The sequence below is a fragment of the Rhopalosiphum padi genome, chromosome 4, assembly GCF_020882245.1.
Source record: "Rhopalosiphum padi isolate XX-2018 chromosome 4, ASM2088224v1, whole genome shotgun sequence".
In the NCBI taxonomy this organism is placed as follows: domain Eukaryota; kingdom Metazoa; phylum Arthropoda; class Insecta; order Hemiptera; family Aphididae; genus Rhopalosiphum; species Rhopalosiphum padi.
This window is the reverse complement of record NC_083600.1, coordinates 12,692,253-12,716,135: the sequence shown is the minus strand read 5'-3', so window position 1 is coordinate 12,716,135 and position 23,883 is coordinate 12,692,253. Positions and strand designations below refer to the sequence as shown.

The following is a 23,883-nucleotide window of genomic DNA, read 5'->3' as shown; positions in this document are numbered from 1 at the left end:
AACATAATATTTTGAAAATATTATTGAATATAGAAAAATTAAAAATACATTTAAAAATTTTAAGTTCCGACAATTAATAATTTCAATTTATCAAAATAAATAACATCATACCTATTAATATCTCAATAAGAGTCAAAATAAGTTTAATATTTACTATTCCTAAGGCTATACGTTTTTGAATTATAAGAAAATAATAAAAAATAAATTTTGTAACATTTTGCCAGTTTACTTAAAATTATTGCTTTTTTTATTTATTTTTCCCCGATTATGAAAAGTAAAATACTAAACATTTTTTTACAATTGACCCCCAAAAGTAGCAACTATTTCCAATTTTCAACTAGAAATCAACCTTGAAGAGGAAAATCGAAGTATTTCGATAACAAAAACAGTGCTTGACATTTTTCATACAAACTTGAACAAGTATTTTAAGTTGAAAAGAAAAATAATAATAATTTGTAAATTTGTTAAATAAATAATAGATTACTGATTACAAAAAAATATTAGGTGATAATAATAAATTAGTAGGTTCGGTTATTCAATAATATTTTCCGGTAGATCGGGTGTAGGTACTGTTTAAAAACGAAATTAGGATATAGAGATATCACAACTAAAATTTAATAAACACTATACCACATGACACAGACTGTAGACACTTAAAAAATCTAATATTAATTTTTTTTATTAATATTTAAATATTTTATTTATAATTAAATAATTTAGTAAAAAAAATTATCACTCAAATTTTGATTTCGATTTTGTCCATGATGCAAACATAATTTTTTTTACAAATGTAAAAATTTTGTAAAAAGCATAATATAATAATAAAATAACTAATATGACAACAGCAATGACGTCCAGTAAAAAGTATTGATACCATTTCAAATTGAGCGCCTGAGATTTTAAGTGAGGAGCGCCTTTGTGGCGAATAACGTATCTCGTCCAATAATCAACGGCTTTCGACGGTGACAGTGGACGGTCTTTAAAACGATTAGAAGCAATTTTAGCGTTCTGCATGTATCTAAAAAAAAATGTTTGTTGTTAAAAAAAATTGAAATTATATTTATTCTAAGCGCAGGTTAATATAGATTTGGCAAATAGTTAACCATACTTTTTATTCTTAACGAGTTCTAAAATAGCCTTCATGAATGTGTCCTTAGTCACAGAATCAAGGTTCATTGAAATTGCCATTCCTGCATCTACTAAATTTTTTAAATTTCTTGATTGATCAAAGAACACGGGAAATCCGAGAACCGGAACACCGGCATCCACTGCCTCATACACTCCAGATATTCCTCCGTGACTAATAAATAATTTTACATTAGGATGCACTAAAAAAATATATAAATAATTGTTATATTTATTTATCAATATTTTATCAAAGCTTACCAAGTATATCTCGTTGAGGAAACCACTTTTTAACCATGATATTCTCTGGTTTATCGACCATTTCATCTTCATATTTTAATAACACTCTCTGAGGAACTTGACTCAATACTTTTATAATGTCGTTTCTAATATTTTTCGGTAGCGAAGATACTGCCACGACAGAACCCAATGTAAAATAGATGACTCCGTGTGGTGAGTTTTCTATGAATTCTAAAATATCCTGTAATAGTTATTAATATCAAGAGTCTTAGTATTTATTATAATACTGAAAGAGTTTAAGAGATGTAACTATTAATATTTTAATACGACTAAGATTTAGAGTTTTTAGAATTGAAATTTTCATTAATTTTACTATAAATCTACTTTCCTATGTTAAACAATATCTAGATGAATAATTAATCATATTTCGTCCTGTAGAAAAATAATTAAGTAAATCATTATTGGTCCAAACATGGGTATGTTATATATTTTGAACAAAATATAGACCGTCTACAATATCCTAAATATTTTACATTAAAATTGTTAAGATGACGTAACTACAAGTGTTGCCTCATTTTATTAACGCATAGACTTATATCAAAATACACGTCCGTCAGTTCTAGTTTTGGGTAGTATAACTTTATTATTACTGTATTACAGTGAATTGAAAACAATAGTATCAAACTAAAATAAAGAAATTTATCTGCCTTTTCTCATTGGTTTTTTTTTTTATGAAATTTGAATTTATAAGTGAGTTTCAAGTATATAAAATATTAATATTTAAAAATGTGTATATATCTATCCGATACTAAAACTATTGCGGAAATCCAACTAGAGAACACATATATCTACTGTACTTTTCTTTGAGATTAATTATAGTGAGCTCACTCTTGTATTAGCTAACTGCAGAAAATTATACTACATAAACCGTATTGTGCGACAGAACATTACATGCGAATGTGACATCATCTCCATTGTTTATTATCATAATAGTAGTGTGTTATTTATTTTATAAATTGAAAATTACTTACGTCAGGTATTTTTTTTGGTGGACTCAGATGTATACCACCGACTTGAATCACACTTGGTGGTATAGGTCTTGAAGCATCGGTTATGAAATGTGCGTTGCTAAATATTATGGAGGGTTTAATAGGTTCGATTTGATCAAATGACTCTTTATCAGCTATTCTTGCGGACCAACTTTTGTATTGAAGCAAAAATGATGTATAAAACAATAACCCCGTGTTTGTAAATCTTTCAAACATTGTTCTGGGAATGTTGTGATTAGCTAATACATGTGATACAACAGCTGGGTTTGGATAATGTCCTAAGATAGAACGTTCTAAGTAGGATATTAGAGGCGGTGGTGTGACATATATTAATGGTATGTCTAGTTTAGCCGATAAATATGAAACGCATTCTGATGCCATTAACTCAATGAAAATGACATCAAAATCTGATCTAGAATCGGTCAGTATGTTCTTAATGAAATTATTTTCATATAATATTTTACAAGAATTTCGACTATAATCGTTGACAAAATTAATTAAATCGAAATGTGAATTAAGTTCTTTATTCACTTTGTCAATATCCAACCTCATTAAAGCCCTAATTTCTTTAGATACATCTATTTCTGTATAATTTTCCCTGTCACCACTAGGAAATGGTGTCAAAACTGTTACGTTATGGCCATGTTCTGTTAATGCTCGAATTATTCCTTCCATAAAATTCCAATGGCTCTTTCCAGCTATTGCTCCAATAGCCAAAATTCGTTCAATTCCTACTGGTTCATAATACAACGTTGCAACACTGCAATAAAATGTGATAATCAATTTCTTAATGAATGTCATAATTATTGTGAACTTCTCGTACCCTAAAAGAAACAAAAATAATAATTATTTTAATGTCACAAATTATTTGTTTGGTAAAAATATTGTTAATTTAGATATTTATCAATTTTATGAGTTTGACTGCTTTTTTAATACAGAATTGCTTACTTGGTAGTTGATACTATAACTTGAGATTTATTATATTACATTACATTCAACGTTTTATTTAAATAATTATTGTTATAAGAATATATCAATCACTTTAATATAAGAACCGTAAATTGGCTACAAAATAGACAGAGAAACACTGTAATCACGGAATGACATTACACCATTGAAGTAATCGACCACAATAGCAAAAATTATTTAGATAATAATTTTTGTTTATCGATAATCCGTTCAGGTTTCCCAACTACCGTGTCGTAGATCAAAAGTGTTCTTCACGTTTACATTTAGTTATTATATTTTTATATGTTTGATAATATAATTTTACAATCAATTGAAAATTTTAATTATTGGTTATTTACGTTTATTGTAATGGTCCAAATATACGTTGCCTAATTAGTCCTCTCCAAAAAAAAATGTATATAAACATACATTTATTTATTTCTAGATTTGTGTCATACGGCTATATGAAAGGATCCAATACTCAAATAAAAAAGGTTGTGGAACCCTGGTCTATACAATAAACACAACACTCTAAACCATTGAGATAAAAAAAAAATTGCCAATTACATGGCATATTTATAAACAGCACACAATTATTTTGTTTATATTAATAGAAATAACTTCTCAGTTGAAACTTGCTTGAACAAATAAATGGTAGATATAAAATATATATATTTTTTTAATTAATTATAACAAAAATACTACTTTATATTTTTATTGAAATTGATAAATTGTTGATATCTGAGTCAATAATGTTAAAAATGTAATACAAAGTTAATCATAATTTGAAAATCTAAAATCTATAGTCAAAATATCAAAATATTAAGGTATTTTATTTAACAATAAATTTAAACAGTGATGATTAGTAAAAGAAAAAAAAATATTATCAATCCAAAAAATACCAAAGTTTTTATTTAGGTATACTAGGTATAGATACCTACAATTATTATAGTTTTAGATATAACTATATATATAGTAATTTAATTTATATCTTATTTTAATTGTCTTTATTGTCATTTACTCGAAAACTACTATAGAATATAATACAACTACAATATTTGTGTATTGACATAATCATCATAATATTGTAATTGTGAGTAGTAACTACGTTGCATTTTGTTTTTGAACCACATTAATTTCGGCTTTAATAATTTAAAATAATAAAAATCTTTCATTATTAGAAATTTCAAGATTTTTTATGAACTTAAAAGTTTAGTTTTTGTGTTTAAAGTATCATATTTTAATTTTATTATAGTTAAGTGACTTTAGCGACTTGTGTATTGTGATGTGCGCTGCAAAATTCCCTAATCGTCTTGCAACATTTATTTTATTAGATCAGACCTAATTATTGAGCACAATATATCGTGTATAAAGATTAAAAAAATCTTTTTTTTTAGACTCTTTAGAATATATTATAAAAAATTAAGTTAAAAAGATTTAAAAAGGTTTTATATTATGTAAATTTAAACTTATTACACATTATCATATGAAAATAACCAAATCAATAAGTAGTTATTATCAAACTAAAATTATTAATAAAAAGTATTTATTTAGTATAATTATAATTTATTATACATCGGGTGTTAAGAGAAACCTAGATACAATTTCACTAAAACATTAAATGATGTATTGGTTGCTAGTAGTAACCTAGTTTAACTAGCTATACTACCTATACTTATTACTTATACTATAAGTATATAAAACGTTTATTATAAGTATAAGGTTATGTGGTCATTATTAGATATGATTTGATTATTATATGATTGTTATTAGTACATTGGAAAACGATTATTATTATAACTTATTAAAATAAATATGCATTACATATATTATAGTTTTAATAATATGTACGGGTAATAGGTATATTATTGTAATGAAACAAATATTAAGGAGATAAGTACATAATAAAAAAAATTGATTGGTATGTAATATTATATACTATATAGATACTAGAGCTCTGGTATTACTTATTGAGTTTATTATTTATATATTTAGTACTACTTAGAACCCTCCCACTATATTATAATCACTGTTATTTTCTAAAAAAATTTAATAGTTGTATAAAATTATGTATAGATTGTAATTATTCTTTTAAAAAAATAAAAAATTTATATATTTATATGATAGTAATTATTATATAATTAAATACACAAGAGTACAAATTAACGCTGTAAAATATACTTACCTAATAATATAAACTGACTGACCGACTTCCCTTGGAATCGTTTTTCGTATGTCATAATTTACTATTAAATTTAACTTTAATACATAAATTACAGTAACTACTCCTCATGACTGTACACAAGAAGCCGTACTTTTGCTATTGTTTCATTATAATAAAAAGTAATAACTGTACATACAAATTCTACAGTAGTATATACTATGTTATTACTCAAAGCGTAACAATGTAACTAGAATTAATTACCTACTTATTAATATTTAGAAAATAAATATTAAATTTACAAAATAATTTATACTTCATACATTTAACTATTTTTAACTATAAAACGATTTAAATTAATATTTGGCGTTTACATTACTCAAGTTCCTAATATAGTAATAAAAAATAAACATTTAAAATCAAAACAGTATAATATATACAATTATGGACCTAGAATGGTCATCATATTATTATCAATATTATTATAATAATAATAAATTAATAACTTTTTGGTACGTTATTGGGAATTGAGTAATACCAGTATACCACACTTAATGATTTATGTTTAATAATTGTGTTCTACTATGTTTTACCTTAAGAGGTAATTCATTATAAAACATTAATTAGATATATTTAAATAATAATTTAGTGTAATTTCTATAAGAATAATTCGGTATCCTAGGTATGTTTATCCTTTACTGAATTCCTTCTACCACTTAACATTACAGTTGCTATTATATAGTAAGTCTATAATTTTCAATATTCAACTTTTTAACATATATTCAACATGTACCTGAATTAATGATAACCGTGCCGTTTTAAAAATGATATAAATAAATTAATGGTTCTATGTTAATGCCAATCTACCATTAGGAGTTGTTAATTAATTATTAAAATTCCAAGTGTAAATAGTGTCATGCTACAACGAACAAATATTACTACAGTAGTATAAATAAAAAAGCGAATTTTCATCTTTTATTGGACAATATAGTAATTTGAATAATTAAATATCACAAAATATTAATATACCTATGCAGTAACCCCAGTATCATAATTTTAGGAAAATTAATAAGTATGTTTTTGTAGATTAAAGGTAGTTTCTATCAATGAACTTCATTTAATAAGAATATTATGAAAAAGTAGGGGTCCATAAGGTACACTGCAGGAATTTTAAGTATGCATGTCATTTTTATTATACATAGTGCAATAATGATTTCTTGTACCTAATACTAACTCTTTGAGATATAAACTGTGCGGTATCTCTGTGAGTATTTTTTTTATTTATATACAATTTAAGTTCCGACAGTTAATATTTTTAATTTATCAAAATAATATTACCATCGTTATTCATCGCTATTTGATATTTATAGAAAAAAATCATACTCATTAATAACTCAATAAGAGTCAAAATGTGTTTTACATTATACTACTCATAAGGATATACGTTTTTGAATTATTACAAAATAATAAAATAAATTTTGTAAAATTTGTCAGTTCAACTTAAAATTTTTCCTTTTTTTATTTATTTTTCTCCAATAATTAAAAAAATTACTGAACATTTTTTACTTTTTAACCCAAAAACTACCAACTCATTTTTAATTGAAAAGGAAAATAATAATAATTTGTGAATTATTAAGTATACATTAGATTACTGATTATAACAAAAATATTCGATAATAATAATAAATCTTTGTAAACTTAGTTATTCAATACTATTTTCCAGTAGATCAGGTATAGATATAATTAAATCACAACCAAAATATAAAAAGAACTACATGTGGAAACTTCTAATATTTAATATTTTAATATTTTATTTAATTAAAACAATTTAGTAAAAAAAGTTATCACTCAGATTTTGATTTCGATTTGACACAAACATAATTTTTTTTATAAATATAAATGTTTTATAAATAGCATAATAAAATAATAAAATAACCAATATGACAACAGCAATGACGTCCAGTAAAAAGTATTGATACCAATTCAAATTGAGCGCCTGAGATTTTAAGTGAGGAGCGCCTTTGTGGCGAATAACGTATCTCGTCCAATAATCAACGGCTTTTGACGGTGACAGTGGACGGTCTTTAAAACGATCAGAAGCAATTTTAGCATTTTGCATGTACCTAAAAAAATATTTGTTGTTAAAAAGAATGGAAATCATATTTATTCTAAGCACAGGTTAATACGTATAGATTTGGCAAATAGTTAACTATACTTTTTATTCTTAACGAGTTCTAAAATAGCCTTCATGAACGTGTCCTTAGTCACAGAATCAAGGTTCATTGAAATTGCCATTCCTGCATCTACTAAATTTTTTAAATTTCTTGATTGATCAAAGAACACGGGAAATCCGAGAACCGGAACACCGGCATCCACTGCCTCATACACTCCAGATATTCCTCCGTGACTAATAAATAATTTTACATTAGGATGCACTAAAAAAATATATAAATAATTGTTATATTTATTTATTAATATTTTATCAAAGCTTACCAAGTATATCTCGTTGAGGAAACCATTTTCTTACCATGATATTCTCTGGTTTATCGATCATTTCATCTTCATATTTTAACAACACTCTCTGAGGAACTTGACTTAATACTTTTATAATGTTGTTTCTAATATTTACTGGTATTGAAGATACTGCCACGACAGAACCTAATGTAAAAAAAATAACCCCATGTGGTGAGTTTTCGATGAATTCTAAAACATCCTGTAATAATTATAAATATCAAGTGTTTTAGTGTTGATTATAATATTGAAAGAGTTTAGGAAATGTGACTATTAATATTTTGATACGACTTAGAATTTTTAGCATTTAATTTTTCAATAATTTTACTATAAATCTACTATCTTATGTTGAGCAATATCTAGATTAATAATATTAATCATCTTTTATCCTGTAGAAAAAATATTTATGTAAATCATTAAGATTTCAAAAAGTCAAAATATCTTTCTCGTATCAGTGTTAAACATTATAAAAAATTAATTTTTGGTTTGATTGATATGAACCGTATGAGAATGTGACGTCATCTCTGTTGTTTATAATCGTAGTAGTAGTGTGTTGTTTATTTTATAAATTAAAAATTACTTACGTCAGGTATTTTTTTTGGTGGACTCAGATGTATACCACCGACTTGAATCACACTTGGTGGTATAGGTCTTGGAGCATCGGTTATAAAATGTGCGTTGCTAAATATTATGGAAGGTTTAATTGGTTCGATTTGATCAAATGACTCTTTATCAGCTATTCTTGCGGACCAACTTTTGTATTGAAGCAAAAATGATGTATAAAACAATAACCCCGTGTTTGTAAATCTTTCAAACATTGTTCTGGGAATGTTGTGATTAGCTAATACATGTGATACAACAGCTGGGTTTGGATAATGTCCTAAGACAGAACGTTCTAAGTAGGATATTAGAGGCGGTGGTATGACATATATTAATGGTATGTCTAGTTTAGCCGATAAATATGAAACGCATTCTGATGCCATTAACTCAATGAAGATGACATCAAAATCTGATCTGTAATCGGTCAGTATGTTCTTAATGAAACTATTTTCATATAATATCTTGCAAGTTTTTCGACTATATATATTAGCATAATGTATTGTATGGAAGTATGAAGTAAGGTGTTTTTGCACCAATTCAATATCCAACCGTAACATTGAGAATGTTTCATTGGATACATCTATCTCCGTATAATTTTCTCTGTTGCCACTGGGAAAAGGTGTCATAACTGTTACGTTATGACCGTATTCTGTTAATGCACGAAGTATACCTTCCATAAAATTCCAATGGCTCTTCCCACCTATTGTTGAAATAGCCAAAATTTGATCACCTTCCACTGGTTTTAAATACAACACAGCAACGCCGAGATAAAATGCAATTATCAATATTTTTATGAATTTTTTCATAATGGTATGCTCACCAATACCTTAAAAGAAAAAAATATAGTGATTTTGATTTTATGTTGTGCTTTTGACGAAGTGTCATCAGTGGGTGGCTTCTTCACTCAAGATTTTCCTCCTGTAATATTATAGCCTATATTCTTATTGTGCCTTGTGTACAGATTGTATATATATTAATAAAGAAAAAAAAAAAAAAAATGTTGTGCTTTTGATTGCACTTATTTAAATGTATTTTTTTTTTATTCGATGTGTTTTTAAGTTTTTAACAATGCCATTTGATTAAATATCATTCGTTAAATATTTGCAATGTTCAGATTTTATTATTTTTATTGTCGAATATAAAGACTAGTAATAGTATAGGTCATTCCAAAAATGTATTAGATTTCGATATTAATTTAGGGCTATGTGTAATTTTTGGACATCGTACCTATTCCATAAATTGTATTATAATACCTAATTTATATCTTTTTTTATTGATGACAATTAAGAACCTTTTTTCTGCGCATGCCTCCAACATATTTGAGATTATTAATATATTATGCAGCTCGGTAATCTCTTATCGCTGACTATCCCTGTTAAAAACTTTTAACTTTATAAGTAAAGAATTACTAATATCATTAACCATTTATTCTGAGACAATACTAGATATGTTATGTTTTTAGTTTTAGTAAAAATGTGTAAAGCGTCATAAAATATTACCAGTAGAAAAATAAATAAATTTTAAAATATCCTTCGAATAGATGTTGACACAGTGACATTCCGTTTCCACCCAGAATCGTTTTTTTGTATACATTGAAACAACATTGATTTATAATTTAACACATTTACCTACTCAACGACGATGTCACCCGAAATTACAATACGGTAGTGACTATTTTGTTTTTAAGTTTAAAATATAATAACAAACCTACAAACCTGTTTACTAAATTGTACTAATCACTTATTCAGTAATAATCGTTTTTACATGTATGTATAGTTAATCGAATACGATAAAACAGTAAACTAAACTAATAGTCATGCAAATCATAACACACGTATCAATTGTTACTTTTACACTAAATGCTAATATACTTAATAATTAAATAATGTATAGTAAATAATTTTATTGAAGGATATAAATAATAATCATATGTTTTCTAATAAAATAGATAACCCTGATACGACATAACAATATTTTAAAAGTCTATACTTTCATCCAACAATAAAATTACCAGAGTTCATATTCTTAAATCCATCTCGATTTGCCAACCTAAAAATAGCACACAGCATTATCAATTATGAATCTATTATGAATTATATACAGCACACAGTCCACTTGTAGAACGACTAAAACCAATAGTTAATTTAAAGAACGTAGGTGATATGAGTGTTCGCCGTACAGCGTTGTCCTATTTAAAATTCAATCACCTAATTATTTATCAGGTACATTGTGCATATCTAAGATGAAAAAAAATAATAAAATATGCATAATAATAATATAATAAAATATAATATAATATTATGCATTCATTAGCATATTACGTTTTACTAATCAAAGAATAAAAAATGTTCATTTATAAACTACATGTATATGTTTAGATAAGCAAATCATGTATAACATGATATTTAACTGCCATAGATTATAAAATTATTGATTATTTAATTTATAATTCAATCGTATTTGTACAAAAATTAAAACCATATAACCCACCAAAAACCAAGTTATAATTTAAATAGTTAAGATAAGATTCCGAATTTAAAAGTGTATAATAAAAAAAAAAGTAAAAATATAAATAAAAAACATTTTTAATGTAAAATAATTCAAATTTTTGTATAATTATTTTATTATTTTAGTGTTAAAAAAATGGATTAATAAAATATAATAGTATGAACTTAAATTAGCTTTCAAACACCTTATACCCAGCGCTGGAAAATACTTTATCTACAATGTAGATTCTACATATATCTATATACAAACACAAGTAATTTCGTTTCTCGGTCGTTCCTAATTTGTAACACAATAGTCATCAATTTCTTACTATCAACCTTTAAAATGTTATTTCTTATGTTGGAAAAATATATTTGAACTATTTTAATAAATTGATAGTTTAACACAAAATCATAAAAAAGTATTTACAAGAAAAAAGCATACAAAAGAAATATTAAGTCTATTGCATGTTAATCAAAACGTGTTTACTAACTACGTACCATCGTACCAAATAAGAATTATTATTATTACAATTTAGAAAAAAAACATTCGTTTTCAAATTTTATGCTCTTACCTTAATTCTTTAGGGATCGGAAATTGATGCATTTTACATTTTTTTTTTTTGCAACTTTTTAGACGATGCTCTCCTGGCCACTAATGTGTTTCATTAACATGTAAATCTGAACAACTAATTTTTATTTTGCATTTTTTTGCATTTTTTGGTGTTTATTACTTTTTAAGTCATTTTTGAAATTTTTTGGTCATTTACCCACATTTTTAATCATTTTTACTGATTTCACATTAGTTCACTTCTTATCATTATGCCGATAACTTACTTAGAACTTTGAAATTACCACGGACTAAAGTCTAAGATTAGTACCTATCCGATTTTATCTCACCGATTATAGTTGTCGTTGTCGTGTTGTAGTGAATATTATTATACCTAAATTTTATTATTTTTTTGTAATATTTTCGAATTGCCGAAAAATTTTTATTTAATTTTTAAGGACATTTTTGTTATTTTTATGTCATATTTTGATTAATTAGTAAACTTTAATAAATGTATATAGAATTTTATAGTAAAATAGAGACAATAGAGGACAATTTAAAAAAAAATATTTTTATTAAATATTAACAAATATTTGTAATTTTTTTAGGTCATTTTTTGCATTTATTTTTTTTAGGTCACTTTTTAATGTTTCTAATCTTAGAAATATTCTCATCAACTTCCGAGCCCTACTTATAAACATATTCTATTAAAAATTTAAAAATTATTTTTAAATTCATAGAAAATAGTAAGGTATAAAACTTCTGTTACATAACTAGCAATACCATGGATAAATTCAGTGATTTATTCAAATTATACTTATTTATTTGGTGTTTTTATAATTTTCATAAAAATATCAACATTGAATTATTTTAAAATATAAGCCAAAATAGTATTTAGGGACTAGAGATTCAGATTCCTACATTTTCTTCTCATCTTGTCTGTTGTAATTCTCTAAAAATAAATATTTCATAATATAACATATAGAAATATATTGATTGTATTAAATCATATTAAAATACCCATTTACTAAAAAGTTTAGCTAAAAATTTTGATTAAAACAATTATAAAATATATTTCTGATTTTAAAGGGGACATTTTTTATACTATTCAAAATAGAATCGAACTCCCATTCGAAAACGTTAAGTCGTGTTAAAACCAACATACAAAATAAAATATGAATGTGTAGCGCTATCTTGCGTAGATGTTTATAACAATATATCAATTCTAAATTGTTTAATAACCAAAGGTAGATGGCGTTAAATAACACAATATAATATTATGCACATTAAGTTAATAGCCTTATAAGATACTACTCAGTTACCAGTTACTTATTTTAAGCTTTTTTTTAGACAAAAATTCAATTAAACAATTATTTTATAATTTATTCAGCTTATAAACTAAGATTAGTAAGATTAAATTTTCCGTTACACTATTATTCAAACGTACAATAAAATAATAATAATTAGAAAAAAAATGCATTTCATTTAAGATACCTACCATTAATAATTAGACAATATAAATTTTAAAGAGCTATTTGATTTTAGTGTTACTATTTGAAAAAAATAATCTTACGAGAAAAATATTTAAAATATTTGGTGTTTATAAACTTGTTTATAATATAATATATTATAATATCAATATGTTACATTTTAAAACACAAACTTTCCTTATCCTTATAATTAATCCGGTTTTGATTTCGATTTTGATGATGGTTTAAAAATAATTTTGTTTATCAACTGCAATGTTTTCAATGCAGTGTAAAAAACTGATAAAATTATTAATAATACAACTGCTATAACGTCCAGTAAAAAATATTGATACCATGTTAAATTAAGTGCGTGAGATCTCAAGTGCGGTGCACCTTTGTGACGAATAATGTATTCCGTCCAGTAAACGACCGAATCGGCCGGCGACATAGGTCGGTCTTTAAATCTATCAGAAACAATTTTAGCATTTTTTGAATACCTGCAAATAATTAATATAATACTATAAAATTTTTCAAATTCAAATGAAATATGTCGTGTTTTATGTCCACTTACGTTTCATTATTGATAATTTCATTAATAGCACTTAAAAGTGTATTTTTGGTTACTGAAAACAAATCCAATGACAACGCCATACCTGCATCGACCAAATTTGCCATGTTTCTTGGTTGATCATAGAACAAGGGGAATCCTAGGATTGGGACGCCGGCGTCCACAGCTTCGTAGACTCCCGATATACCTCCATGGCCAATAAATAACTTTACATTGGGATGCTCTATACATTTATACGAAGTATTTAAATTTTAAAATACTGTATTTCTGTTTAATTTGTTGATATTATTTTTATTTTATTATAACGTACTCAATATATCTCGTTGAGGCAACCATTTGCTTGTCATCACATTTTTTGGTTTATCCTTCATTTCTCCTTCATATTTCAGCAATACTCTTTGAGGAAGTTCAGCTAATGCATCTTTGAAAGCGTTTTGAATATGGTCCGGCATTGTTGATAGTGCGACTACGGTACCAAATGTAAAGTAAATAACTCCGTTTGGCGATTCCTCGATAAATTTTAAAATATCCTGTAAATATTTAAAATAAATATCACAACTCTCGTATAAAGTAAGTTTTAAATAGGTACATAAATATTTTATAGCATCGCAACAAAAAATTGTGTTGACTAATAGATTTATAAGATCTGTGCCGTGATTTTAGGGGAGATTCAGGTGTTATATCCCCTTGATTTTTATTTTTTTAAAGACTAATACGCCACATTTATGTACTTATTTGACACAATTTATTTTATATAATACTAAAATACTATAATCTCCTAAGGTATAATATTATATAATATAGTGATACCATTTTACAATCGGTCTTATGGTTTCCTCATAATCACACCTAACATAACGTGGAGCTTAGAACATTATTTTAATTGTTTTATTTTATATTATTTACAAAGAAAAATATAAATATTAATGAATATTTGAGATACATTTAAATATATAAATAACGCGGTAATGATAAAAAGTAATAATTTTAACGATTGTACAAAATAATATGGAATAAAATGATTAAAATGATTAAAACGTTAGTGACTTCTTCGCTTATAAGTAATAAATATTAAATACAGTTTAAAATCTTGATGAAAAATTAATTAACTGTTTTCCTCGTAACCTATACATGCTATATTATTACAAAAGCTCATTACTTGATTTCCAATAGTTTAACTTAAAATACAGTTAATCGAAACACGTAATTAATTTAAAGTCACGATACTGTCACTGATGTCATTGATTCAACCACAAAAATAACTTTAAAAATGTATTATCATTCATGAGCCTTTATAGTTAATATACACTGCAAGAGGTACACTTCGAAAATTATACGGAAACTTCACGCCTCGAAAGTTTGTTTTGACTACCCGAGGCCATTTCTATATTTCCACTTAAGAATCTATGACTACTAAAGTTTACTACCTACATGTTCCCTTTTAAAATGCAATTTTATGTTCTGGCAGTAGCAAATTTGAAATCAGAAGCATCTCGGTAGTTTTTCTAAGGAGGGGTTGTAAGCATTATCCTCCAGTGTGTACAAATACAAATCCTTTACTTTTATTTTTTACAATAGCCTAATTTTCCAACTTGTATTAAACTGTAACAATATCAATATGCAATATATAATTTAATAGCATTAAAGTTATGGAAAAGTGAATTCCGAAAAATACTCATACTATTATTATTTTAAAACCCAATATTTCTCGATTCCCGTACATATTTTGTAGCACGATGTAGAGAGGGGATCTTCTCTACATCGTGTTTTGTAGTGTTTGAATATTTAAAATAATATATACCTTTAGGGCTATGTCCAATGTCCACAGTGGAAGGGAAATAATATCGAGACCGTACTACTGTATTAATAATATTATATGGGTCTCAGTATAGTATATACAGTGAATTTAAAATGTTTGTACAATTGTACCATGATATAGGCGTTTTCATCTCAGCGTCCATGTAACGCTATCATATTAAGGGGTACTTCACCCAGTGGCCAGTTTAATAGGTAATTGCCATAACCCATGTATATATATATATCAATATACAGCGTATACACGTATTTTATTTATATAAATACACACACGAAATTATTAGCTTATAGTGGCGTAAATAGTATAATATATTTAACGAGCCACAGGAATTAATTTTTAATGATACCGAGAAAACGTTTGGATTTATTTAGACGACTATACACATATACACGAATCCGAATAACTTTAAATAATATTTAATTTTAAGTATGTTTTTCAGTCAATGCATAGACTAGCCCCTATAGTGATCTAAAGTCTAAATTTATTCAAAGCAATTCATTTGGATTTTAATCAATCGTTTTATAAAACCTCACCTTCAATATTTATATCCGTTCAAACTATCATATGTTAAGTACAGGGACATAGGTACTAATGTATATTGTAACGTTTTAAGAGTTTTTTAATGAATCGAATACTCCGAGCAATTATTTAGGTTGGACAAATGAATAATCAATTAGGTTAATATTATATTTAAAAATACATTAATGCGGTACTTGTATAGTTGTATAGATATTATTTATTTTAAAAGGTACATTAAAAGTTTTAAATTATCATTGTAACTTGTAACATTTATAATATATTTTGTACGTTTTGTATAATTGTTATTTTATTTTATAAAATATTTCTTTGAAATTATACACTGGTGATGTTTATTTGTTTATATTATTCGAAATCAATTTTAAATTAGAATAACATTTAAAAATCGTTTTATATAGAATTTTTTCAATAACGACAACTAGGTAATTGAAACTACGCAGCTGTGCGGTTCGGGAAATACACTGAATAGTATATTAAAGGATATAATAAACTGTTATAATTTATAATATTATTATAGAACAGTAAAATATTATTGTAACTAAACAACAATAATTTTACAATTTTACACAGTGACTAAAATCCGCTGGCCGTGTAGAAATCACGAAACATACTATAATAGAATAATCTACATATTATTGACCATAACACATATATAGGTAATAATTAGTTCTTCTATAGTTTACGATTATGACTAAGTTAGTCGGACTAACATAACGGTCGCATGGATTTAGGATCCGAAGCTCTAAAAATATATTATATGAAGTACCCAACAATAACTCAAATTTATTTTGATTTAAATCGTAGTATACGTGTTTTCGTGAAAAACACATTCGGTGCACATAACGGCAGACAACGGAAATCACCTATACCTGCGGCATATAACGACCCTATCGTGAGATATCCGATTTGGGGAAATTTAACGACCTGTTATGTATTACGTGATGAATTTTAAACCGAAATCGATTACGGAACCAAACATGGGGAATAAACGCGTTATTAATAATTTGAGTACAGAAATCAAAAATATTGTGCCGACAATACATCACGCGTCGACTCGCACTCGTATACTTACGGCCGGCAGCGGTCGGGGTGCGGTCAAATGTATGCCGCCGACGTCCACGCGGTTCGCCGGCACGGGTCTGGGTGGTTCGGTAACGTGGTGAGTGTTGACGAAAACCAGGGCGGGTATGACGGGCGGCGCGAGGTCGTAGGGCCGACGTTCGACGGCAGCCGCGGTCGCCGTGTACCAGTAGTTGGCGACCACCGTGTACAGGTGCATGGCCACGCTGTGCAGTCGCCGGTAGAACGTGTCGGACACAGCGTACGCGGCGAACAGGTGCGGCACGACCGCCGGGTTGGAGTAGTGGCCGAACGCGGCCGTTTCGATCCAGGGCAGCAGGGGCGCGGGAACGACGTAGACGAGCGGAACGCCGAGCCGCCGTGCCGCGTGCGACACGCAGTCGCTGCCCAGCGGTTCCGTGATGAACAGGTCGTAGGCGCCGACGTCTCGCGACAGGAATCGGTCCATGATGTCGCACACGAGACGGCTAGAGTTGGCGATGAATGGCACCATGAACGACGTCCGGGCGAACAGCGGCACCACCACGGAGGCATTCATGTTGACAGCAGCCGTCGCGGTCTCGTCCGTGTCGCTAATGTGGTAATGGGCGGACGTCTCCACCTCCGTATAGTTGTCGGTCGGCGGCGTCCCGTGGTCCGGGAACGGCGTGTAAACCTTCACCGCGTGGCCGCGGCCAACCAAGGCGTGCAGCACGCCTTTCATGACGTTCCAGTGGCTCTTGGCGGCCACCGTCTCGACTGCCAGCACGCGGGCCGCGTGCACGGGCCGCGGCAAACCCGCAGTAGCCACCAGCAAGCAAACGGCCGCGAGTCCACACCACGATGGTCGTCCGGTCATGACTGTCGTGTGCAGATTTTAACCGGTTTTGCGACCGATTCGGTAAACGCCGTCCAGTTCTGTACAATCGTGTACTATATAATATGCTACGAGTGTTAGAGTGTTGATGGCATGTGGCGTGTGCTTTACCGTCGTCAAAGCATATTTTTTATGTACTGAACGTGTTCGACGACGGTATAGTTTGCGTAATGATATGCCGTTTATTATTTTTGGACACTGGACTTTTCCCTTCTACTGATTCCAATTAGGAATAATTTTTTTTTTCGTTTCATTGTTCACCACGCTATAATGCTTTTATAGTCTTCCTTATTTTATCATATCGTACTTGACCTTAAATAATGTTTTGAAACCTTTTGATAATGTTAATAAAATTAATAAATTACACAATTATAGTGTGTTTAGTGTTCATTCACGGTACGATTTGCTAATTAGATCAAAATTTCGATACTGTCATGAGCAACATCGCAATAAGTACGTTTGTTCAATGTATAACTATCAAGAGCCGTTTTCGAAATAAAATAAAAATTAATTACTTTAAATTTAGAAATTATATTAAAAATATAATAAAAAGGTTATACATCAATTGCGCTAAACGATATTAATAGGTATAGATATTGCCGTATAATACGTAAGTACGTCAATTTATTGCGGCACCGGCGCACTGCTTATATATTATTATGTGATCATTTAGATATAGGTACAACTGTTGTTCACATGATGCGATATAATTAGAAATTGATCAAATTGGAATATCCACGAATGGAAAATAAATAAAATGATAATAATATCTGAATATTAAATGTTTTTACACAGATTATTTTACTCACAGATAAAACATTAATTACGTCATTTTTTTTTATTGTTTTATAAAATATTTGAGACATTTTTGTAATATAAAAGTATTTTACGATTATGTCCAACAATGGATATATATATATATATATATATATATTGTAATTTTTTCAGACATTGTTGGATAAGTTCTACTACCGTGTTTAGGTAATGATAAGTTATTGTCGTTTTTTTAATAAGTGTGTATAATATAAATCAAATTTCAAGAAATAATGGGACCTTTTCAACAATGTCCAACAAAAATTGTGGTATAGGTTGGAATGGAGTATTTTACATTACGTATACCGTTATTTTCATGGGCTTTATTAGATTTTATCAATAATTAATATTGTATCGAATTTACTCAACGGTAATATTATTATAATATACTAATATTATATATATGTTTGTATATTGATTTTTTATAAAATTAATATTTTTAAGTAAGTTATATGCGTGTATGTAAAATATTACAATTTAAAAAATACTTATAACCTTAACCAGGAGTAAGAACACAAACACACAGTGTTATTACTTATTACTATGTTAATAATATTATATTAACCATGTTTAGAGAGATGTATGAACGCAGCCCTCCCACCTACGTAAATATTTTGGATTTTACAGACCCTACAAAGAATTCCAATTATTTTCGCGAGACATGTTTAACATAAAAATTTAAAAATGTTGTTACCAAAATAATATATTTGAAACCATGTAGTGAGGAGCAACTTTACTGACGTCTAACCTAATATATATATTATACTATTATAGGTATGTGATCTAAAACGAGAGTAATTTTTTAAATTTTTTTTTCTTTTGAAATATGGTACAAATTATATTATAAATTAAAACACATTCATATTAGTTCCTCAAAAACAAGATTTATTAATTATATAATCACCATAATAGTGTTTATTATCCACGGACCACGAGTAGAGAGTAACTATAGGTTAACTATATCAAAATATGTCTGTAGTTCACCAAAGCCAACATAGACTACATCACTAAACAAGACTATTTTTTTCTTATCGATACAATATAATATCTATACAAAATACAATATTGTAATTTGTAATGATACAAAATTCGTCCAGCCTCCAGCATACAAACGTTACTATCGTATATCGTATAGCGTGCAATAATATAGGCTTTTTTAAGCAATCTCCTAAAAATCAAAATAAGATGGTACCATGCAATGGATTTATTGTGATAAAAAGTTTTTAATAAAGATATACTATTAAGTAAAAAAAATAAATTAGATTAAAAGCTGTGGGTGCATGGGTAGCCAAATATGGTAGTTTGCCTCAGTTCTGAAAATTATTCAAAACGTTACTAATAGGACATAATAGAATGTTTTTTTATAATATAACGTGACACATTTAAGGTTATAGTCATATAATAACAACATTCAAAGATGATTTAAACGGGCTAATGAGTTCCAGCGTATCTATAATATAATCGTTAAATAAACAACGTTTGAGTAATTAGACCATTTAGAACGACCGTCGCCCGATAATAATAATCATATATTTTATTGTTGATTTATATGAGATACACCGATGCTCCGATAAAACACATATTATTATAATTGTCAAAAATGTCCTATGTGTGGTATTTTGGTGGACAGCTGCAGAATTCGAACACGACATAATATTATCTTTTATGTATATTAATGTTTTTAAACCAAAATCAACTACTGAACAAAATATAGGGTTAGGGAATAAATGCAATAATATTTTGAATCAAAATTATGGTACCAACAATATATGACGACTCGGTTTAGGTGGTTCGGTAACGTGGTGAGTGTTGACGAAAACCAGGGCGGGTATGACGGGCGGCGCGAGGTCGTAGGGCCGACGTTCGACGGCAGCCGCGGTCGCCGTGTACCAGTAGTTGGCGACCACCGTGTACAGGTGCATGGCCACGCTGTGCAGTCGCCGGTAGAACGTGTCGGGCACGGCGTACGCGGCGAACAGGTGCGGCACGACCGCCGGGTTGGAGTAGTGGCCGAACGCGGCCGTTTCGATCCAGGGCAGCAGGGGCGCGGGAACGACGTAGACGAGCGGAACGCCGAGCCGCCGTGCCGCGTGCGACACGCAGTCGCTGCCCAGCGGTTCCGTGATGAACAGGTCGTAGGCGCCGACGTCTCGCGACAGGAATCGGTCCATGATGTCGCACACGCCGTGGCTTTCGTTGAAGATTCAACGGCACTATGATGAACGACGATCGAGAGAAATGCATAAAAGTCTCAGTGACTTCCCAGCCGGTCATGACACAATAAATTTCAGGATAACAATAATAGGCCATCCGGTGTCCTTGAGAAACGCTCGACAAACGATATGTAGTCACCAGTGTACAGTGGTCAGTGGCGTGCACAGAGGGAGAGAGGGAGGGAGATCCTTGCATTGCAAAATCAAAGTCACATAAAATGGCCAGAAATACGATTTTCTAATCATATCCTTTTTAAAATAAATATATTTAAAATTTCTTTTTGCGAATATAATGCACCCTATGAACATACTATAATATGTGGTTGGAGGAACCTTGTTAAAATATTATTAGTTATTCAAAGAAGGTTTTCTATTCCTCATGAATAAGTTTTCTATAGCTGAGGGTTGAAGCCCTGTGTATGAGGTATTAATCAATAATAATAAGATACGTTTGGTTTATATATCTAATAATTATTATATTTAAAATAATATTTTACTGTTTTAGAGATGGCTGCAGTTAATAAGTGTATTGCTGAGTTCGCTCGTGTTGATGGTTAGTGTCAAACTGCTTGCCATGTGTCGTTTTAATATATTAAGTAATATTTCGGGCGTGTAAAAAGTGTTTAGTGTGTATATTTTGTATTAGTCAATTATATAGTGTGTTTATCGTATAATAGATAATAATAATAGATAATTGATATACATGGCGTGTAACAAATGTTACAATACAATCCAAATTTTTAATTTTGCACGAAATTTAATTTCTCTCTCAAAATCAAAATCATATTATCAAGTGTCATAAAATATGTAATTCTAATTCCTACACTTTCCTAGTTAGAATTAAGATTTTTGAAAAAAAATTTACGAATATGATGTACGCTAACCCATAAATATGAAAGCTAAGTTTTAAATTCATTTCCCCGTAAAGTTACTGCATAAGATGAAAAATACACGGAATCGGTCGGCAACAGATATCAACAGCATACTTTATTAGTAAAAATTAATTAATTTGATGGTATTGCTTGACTTTTTCGATATTACCGTCGTTGCCGTGCGCAAATGACGTGTCTTTTAAACATGACTTACCGGAAGTATAGGTTCAAGTGGCGGAAGATGTACACCGCCGATCCCGATCATATTCTGAACGGTGGGCACGGATTTTTCCACAGTCGTATCCGTGTTGACGAACGTGACAGCGGGCTTACGGTAGCCGGTCTGATCGTCGTCTCGCTCGTGTAACCATTGTAACGCTGCCATCACGGTCCAGCCGTACGCGTTCTCCAGCCGCCTAGCAAACGTGTCGGGCACCGCGTATCGGGCGAACATCCGGGCCGCATACGACGGGCCGGGGCTGGTGCCCAGCGCTTTGGCCTCCATCCACGAGGCCATCGGCGACGGGAACACATACACGAGCGGCACGTCACCCAGTGCGCTGGACACGCGAGACGTGCACTCGGATGACACGAGCTCGACGACGACCATGTCGTACCGTACATCGGCCGTAAAGTGGCCGGCGGCTGCCATTCGGTCCAGCCGGCCACACGCCGTCCTGCTCTTGTCCACGGCAATGCCCACAAACCGCCACTGGTCTGCGAAATCAGCGACGGCTGTCCGCACGTCCAGCGCAACCTTATCGGGCACGCCAAGCCACAGCGGTATTTCCACGTACCCGCAACCGATAGGGCCCCCGTCACAGACGCCAGCAGTAGCCGCCGATGACGACGCGAACGGCGTATACACCGTCACGTTGTGACCACTGCCACCGGTGGCCATCGCCCTGACCACCGCCCGCATAAACGTCCAATGGCTCCGGGCCGGCAATGGTTCGATGGCCAGCACGTTGACGGCTGTCGTCGGAGGCGATACCGCACAAAGCACAACGAACGCACAGGTCACGGCGGCAGCGGGGACGCACTGTTTTGTAACACGTTCCATATTGTACCTATAACACCGATGTGGCGATATTATTCGAAAATATTTATAACATTACGTTCACGACTCGGCACAAAATGTTGTAACCGGTTAAAGAGTTTCGCGACGATGGATTTGAAGGTTTTTTTTATTTTCAAATTGTTTTTGTTTTTATTTTGTTTTGTGATTTTGTTTCTGTCCAGATTTTTTAACGGTCGTTGTTCAAAGACGTAGTTTTTCGATGAATGATGAATAGGTACAAATCACTGATTTTTAGACTCGCCACATTATTGTGATTACCAAATGTTATCTATCTATTTATATTTTATGTGCGTGCACTACGTGAATTATTATCTCGAGTTCTAACTAAAGGTTAAATGTATTGCACCTTTATGGGATATATATGATCCCACGCGTTTGTGAATTATTTATAATGATTATTCATTTTTATTTTACAGAAACATTATATTTCTTATCGGGTAGGAACCATTTTTATAATACCCATGTGCAGAGTGAAAGATGAAACTTATTGTCATATAATATCAATAATAAAAATAAACAAAAACCTGCAATGGTTTATCAAGCCAACACGGTAATATAGATGCGTATAATATTTAGTAAAAACTCGTACAAACATAATATAATAAGTATACTAAAATGCATAACTGCATATTAAGATAATACATATAATATATATAACTATAACTATAAAAAAATAATAATAATAAAAAACTTTTATGTGTAGTTAATAATACAAATTAACTTACTTAACAAATACATATTCATTTATAAGCAATAATATTAAATGGCTTTGTATTAATATAGGTATTTGCATAATATCATAAAAACCCATTTTACGGATTAATACATTTTATTTATGAAGATTATAGTAATAGGGGAAAGTTGTATTTTAGAATAATGGAAAGATTATAATAAATAGATACCTATAC

General features: G+C 29.8%; 3 protein-coding genes across 8 annotated transcripts; all 3 read right to left on the bottom strand.

The window, feature by feature from the left end:
• Nucleotides 1-644: 644 nt before the first annotated feature.
• Nucleotides 645-3,532, bottom strand: LOC132931064 (UDP-glucosyltransferase 2-like). Its single transcript, XM_060997264.1, has 5 exons — nt 3,363-3,532; nt 2,397-3,238; nt 1,387-1,606; nt 1,109-1,328; nt 645-1,018 (listed from the first exon to the last, which is right to left on the bottom strand). The coding sequence occupies exons 2-5, from the start codon at nt 3,213-3,215 to the stop codon at nt 733-735; spliced, it is 1,545 nt and encodes a 514-aa protein (XP_060853247.1). The 5' UTR covers nt 3,216-3,238; nt 3,363-3,532; the 3' UTR covers nt 645-732.
• A 3,763-nt stretch (nt 3,533-7,295) lies between these two features.
• LOC132930692 (UDP-glucosyltransferase 2-like) lies at nt 7,296-10,494 on the bottom strand. 4 transcript variants are annotated; one of them, XM_060996702.1, is made up of 5 exons: nt 10,134-10,494; nt 8,619-9,552; nt 8,017-8,236; nt 7,739-7,958; nt 7,296-7,646 (listed from the first exon to the last, which is right to left on the bottom strand). In XM_060996702.1, the coding sequence occupies exons 2-5, from the start codon at nt 9,438-9,440 to the stop codon at nt 7,352-7,354; spliced, it is 1,557 nt and encodes a 518-aa protein (XP_060852685.1). In that variant the 5' UTR covers nt 9,441-9,552; nt 10,134-10,494; the 3' UTR covers nt 7,296-7,351. The 4 variants fall into 4 exon arrangements, with proteins under 4 accessions (XP_060852685.1, XP_060852683.1, XP_060852684.1 ...); XM_060996700.1 differs by having other exon boundaries at nt 8,619-9,460; XM_060996701.1 differs by having other exon boundaries at nt 10,350-10,494.
• A 667-nt stretch (nt 10,495-11,161) lies between these two features.
• On the bottom strand, nt 11,162-23,212 carry LOC132930199 (UDP-glucosyltransferase 2-like). 3 transcript variants are annotated; one of them, XM_060995929.1, is made up of 4 exons: nt 22,109-23,209; nt 14,018-14,237; nt 13,711-13,930; nt 11,162-13,636 (listed from the first exon to the last, which is right to left on the bottom strand). In XM_060995929.1, exons 1-4 carry the CDS (start codon nt 22,955-22,957, stop codon nt 13,351-13,353), a joined length of 1,575 nt encoding a protein of 524 aa, XP_060851912.1. In that variant the 5' UTR covers nt 22,958-23,209; the 3' UTR covers nt 11,162-13,350. The 3 variants fall into 3 exon arrangements, with proteins under 3 accessions (XP_060851912.1, XP_060851913.1, XP_060851914.1); XM_060995930.1 differs by lacking the exon at nt 22,109-23,209 and adding an exon at nt 17,133-18,419; XM_060995931.1 differs by lacking the exon at nt 11,162-13,636 and having other exon boundaries at nt 13,707-13,930; nt 22,109-23,212.
• Between the last annotated feature and the right edge of the window lie 671 nt (nt 23,213-23,883).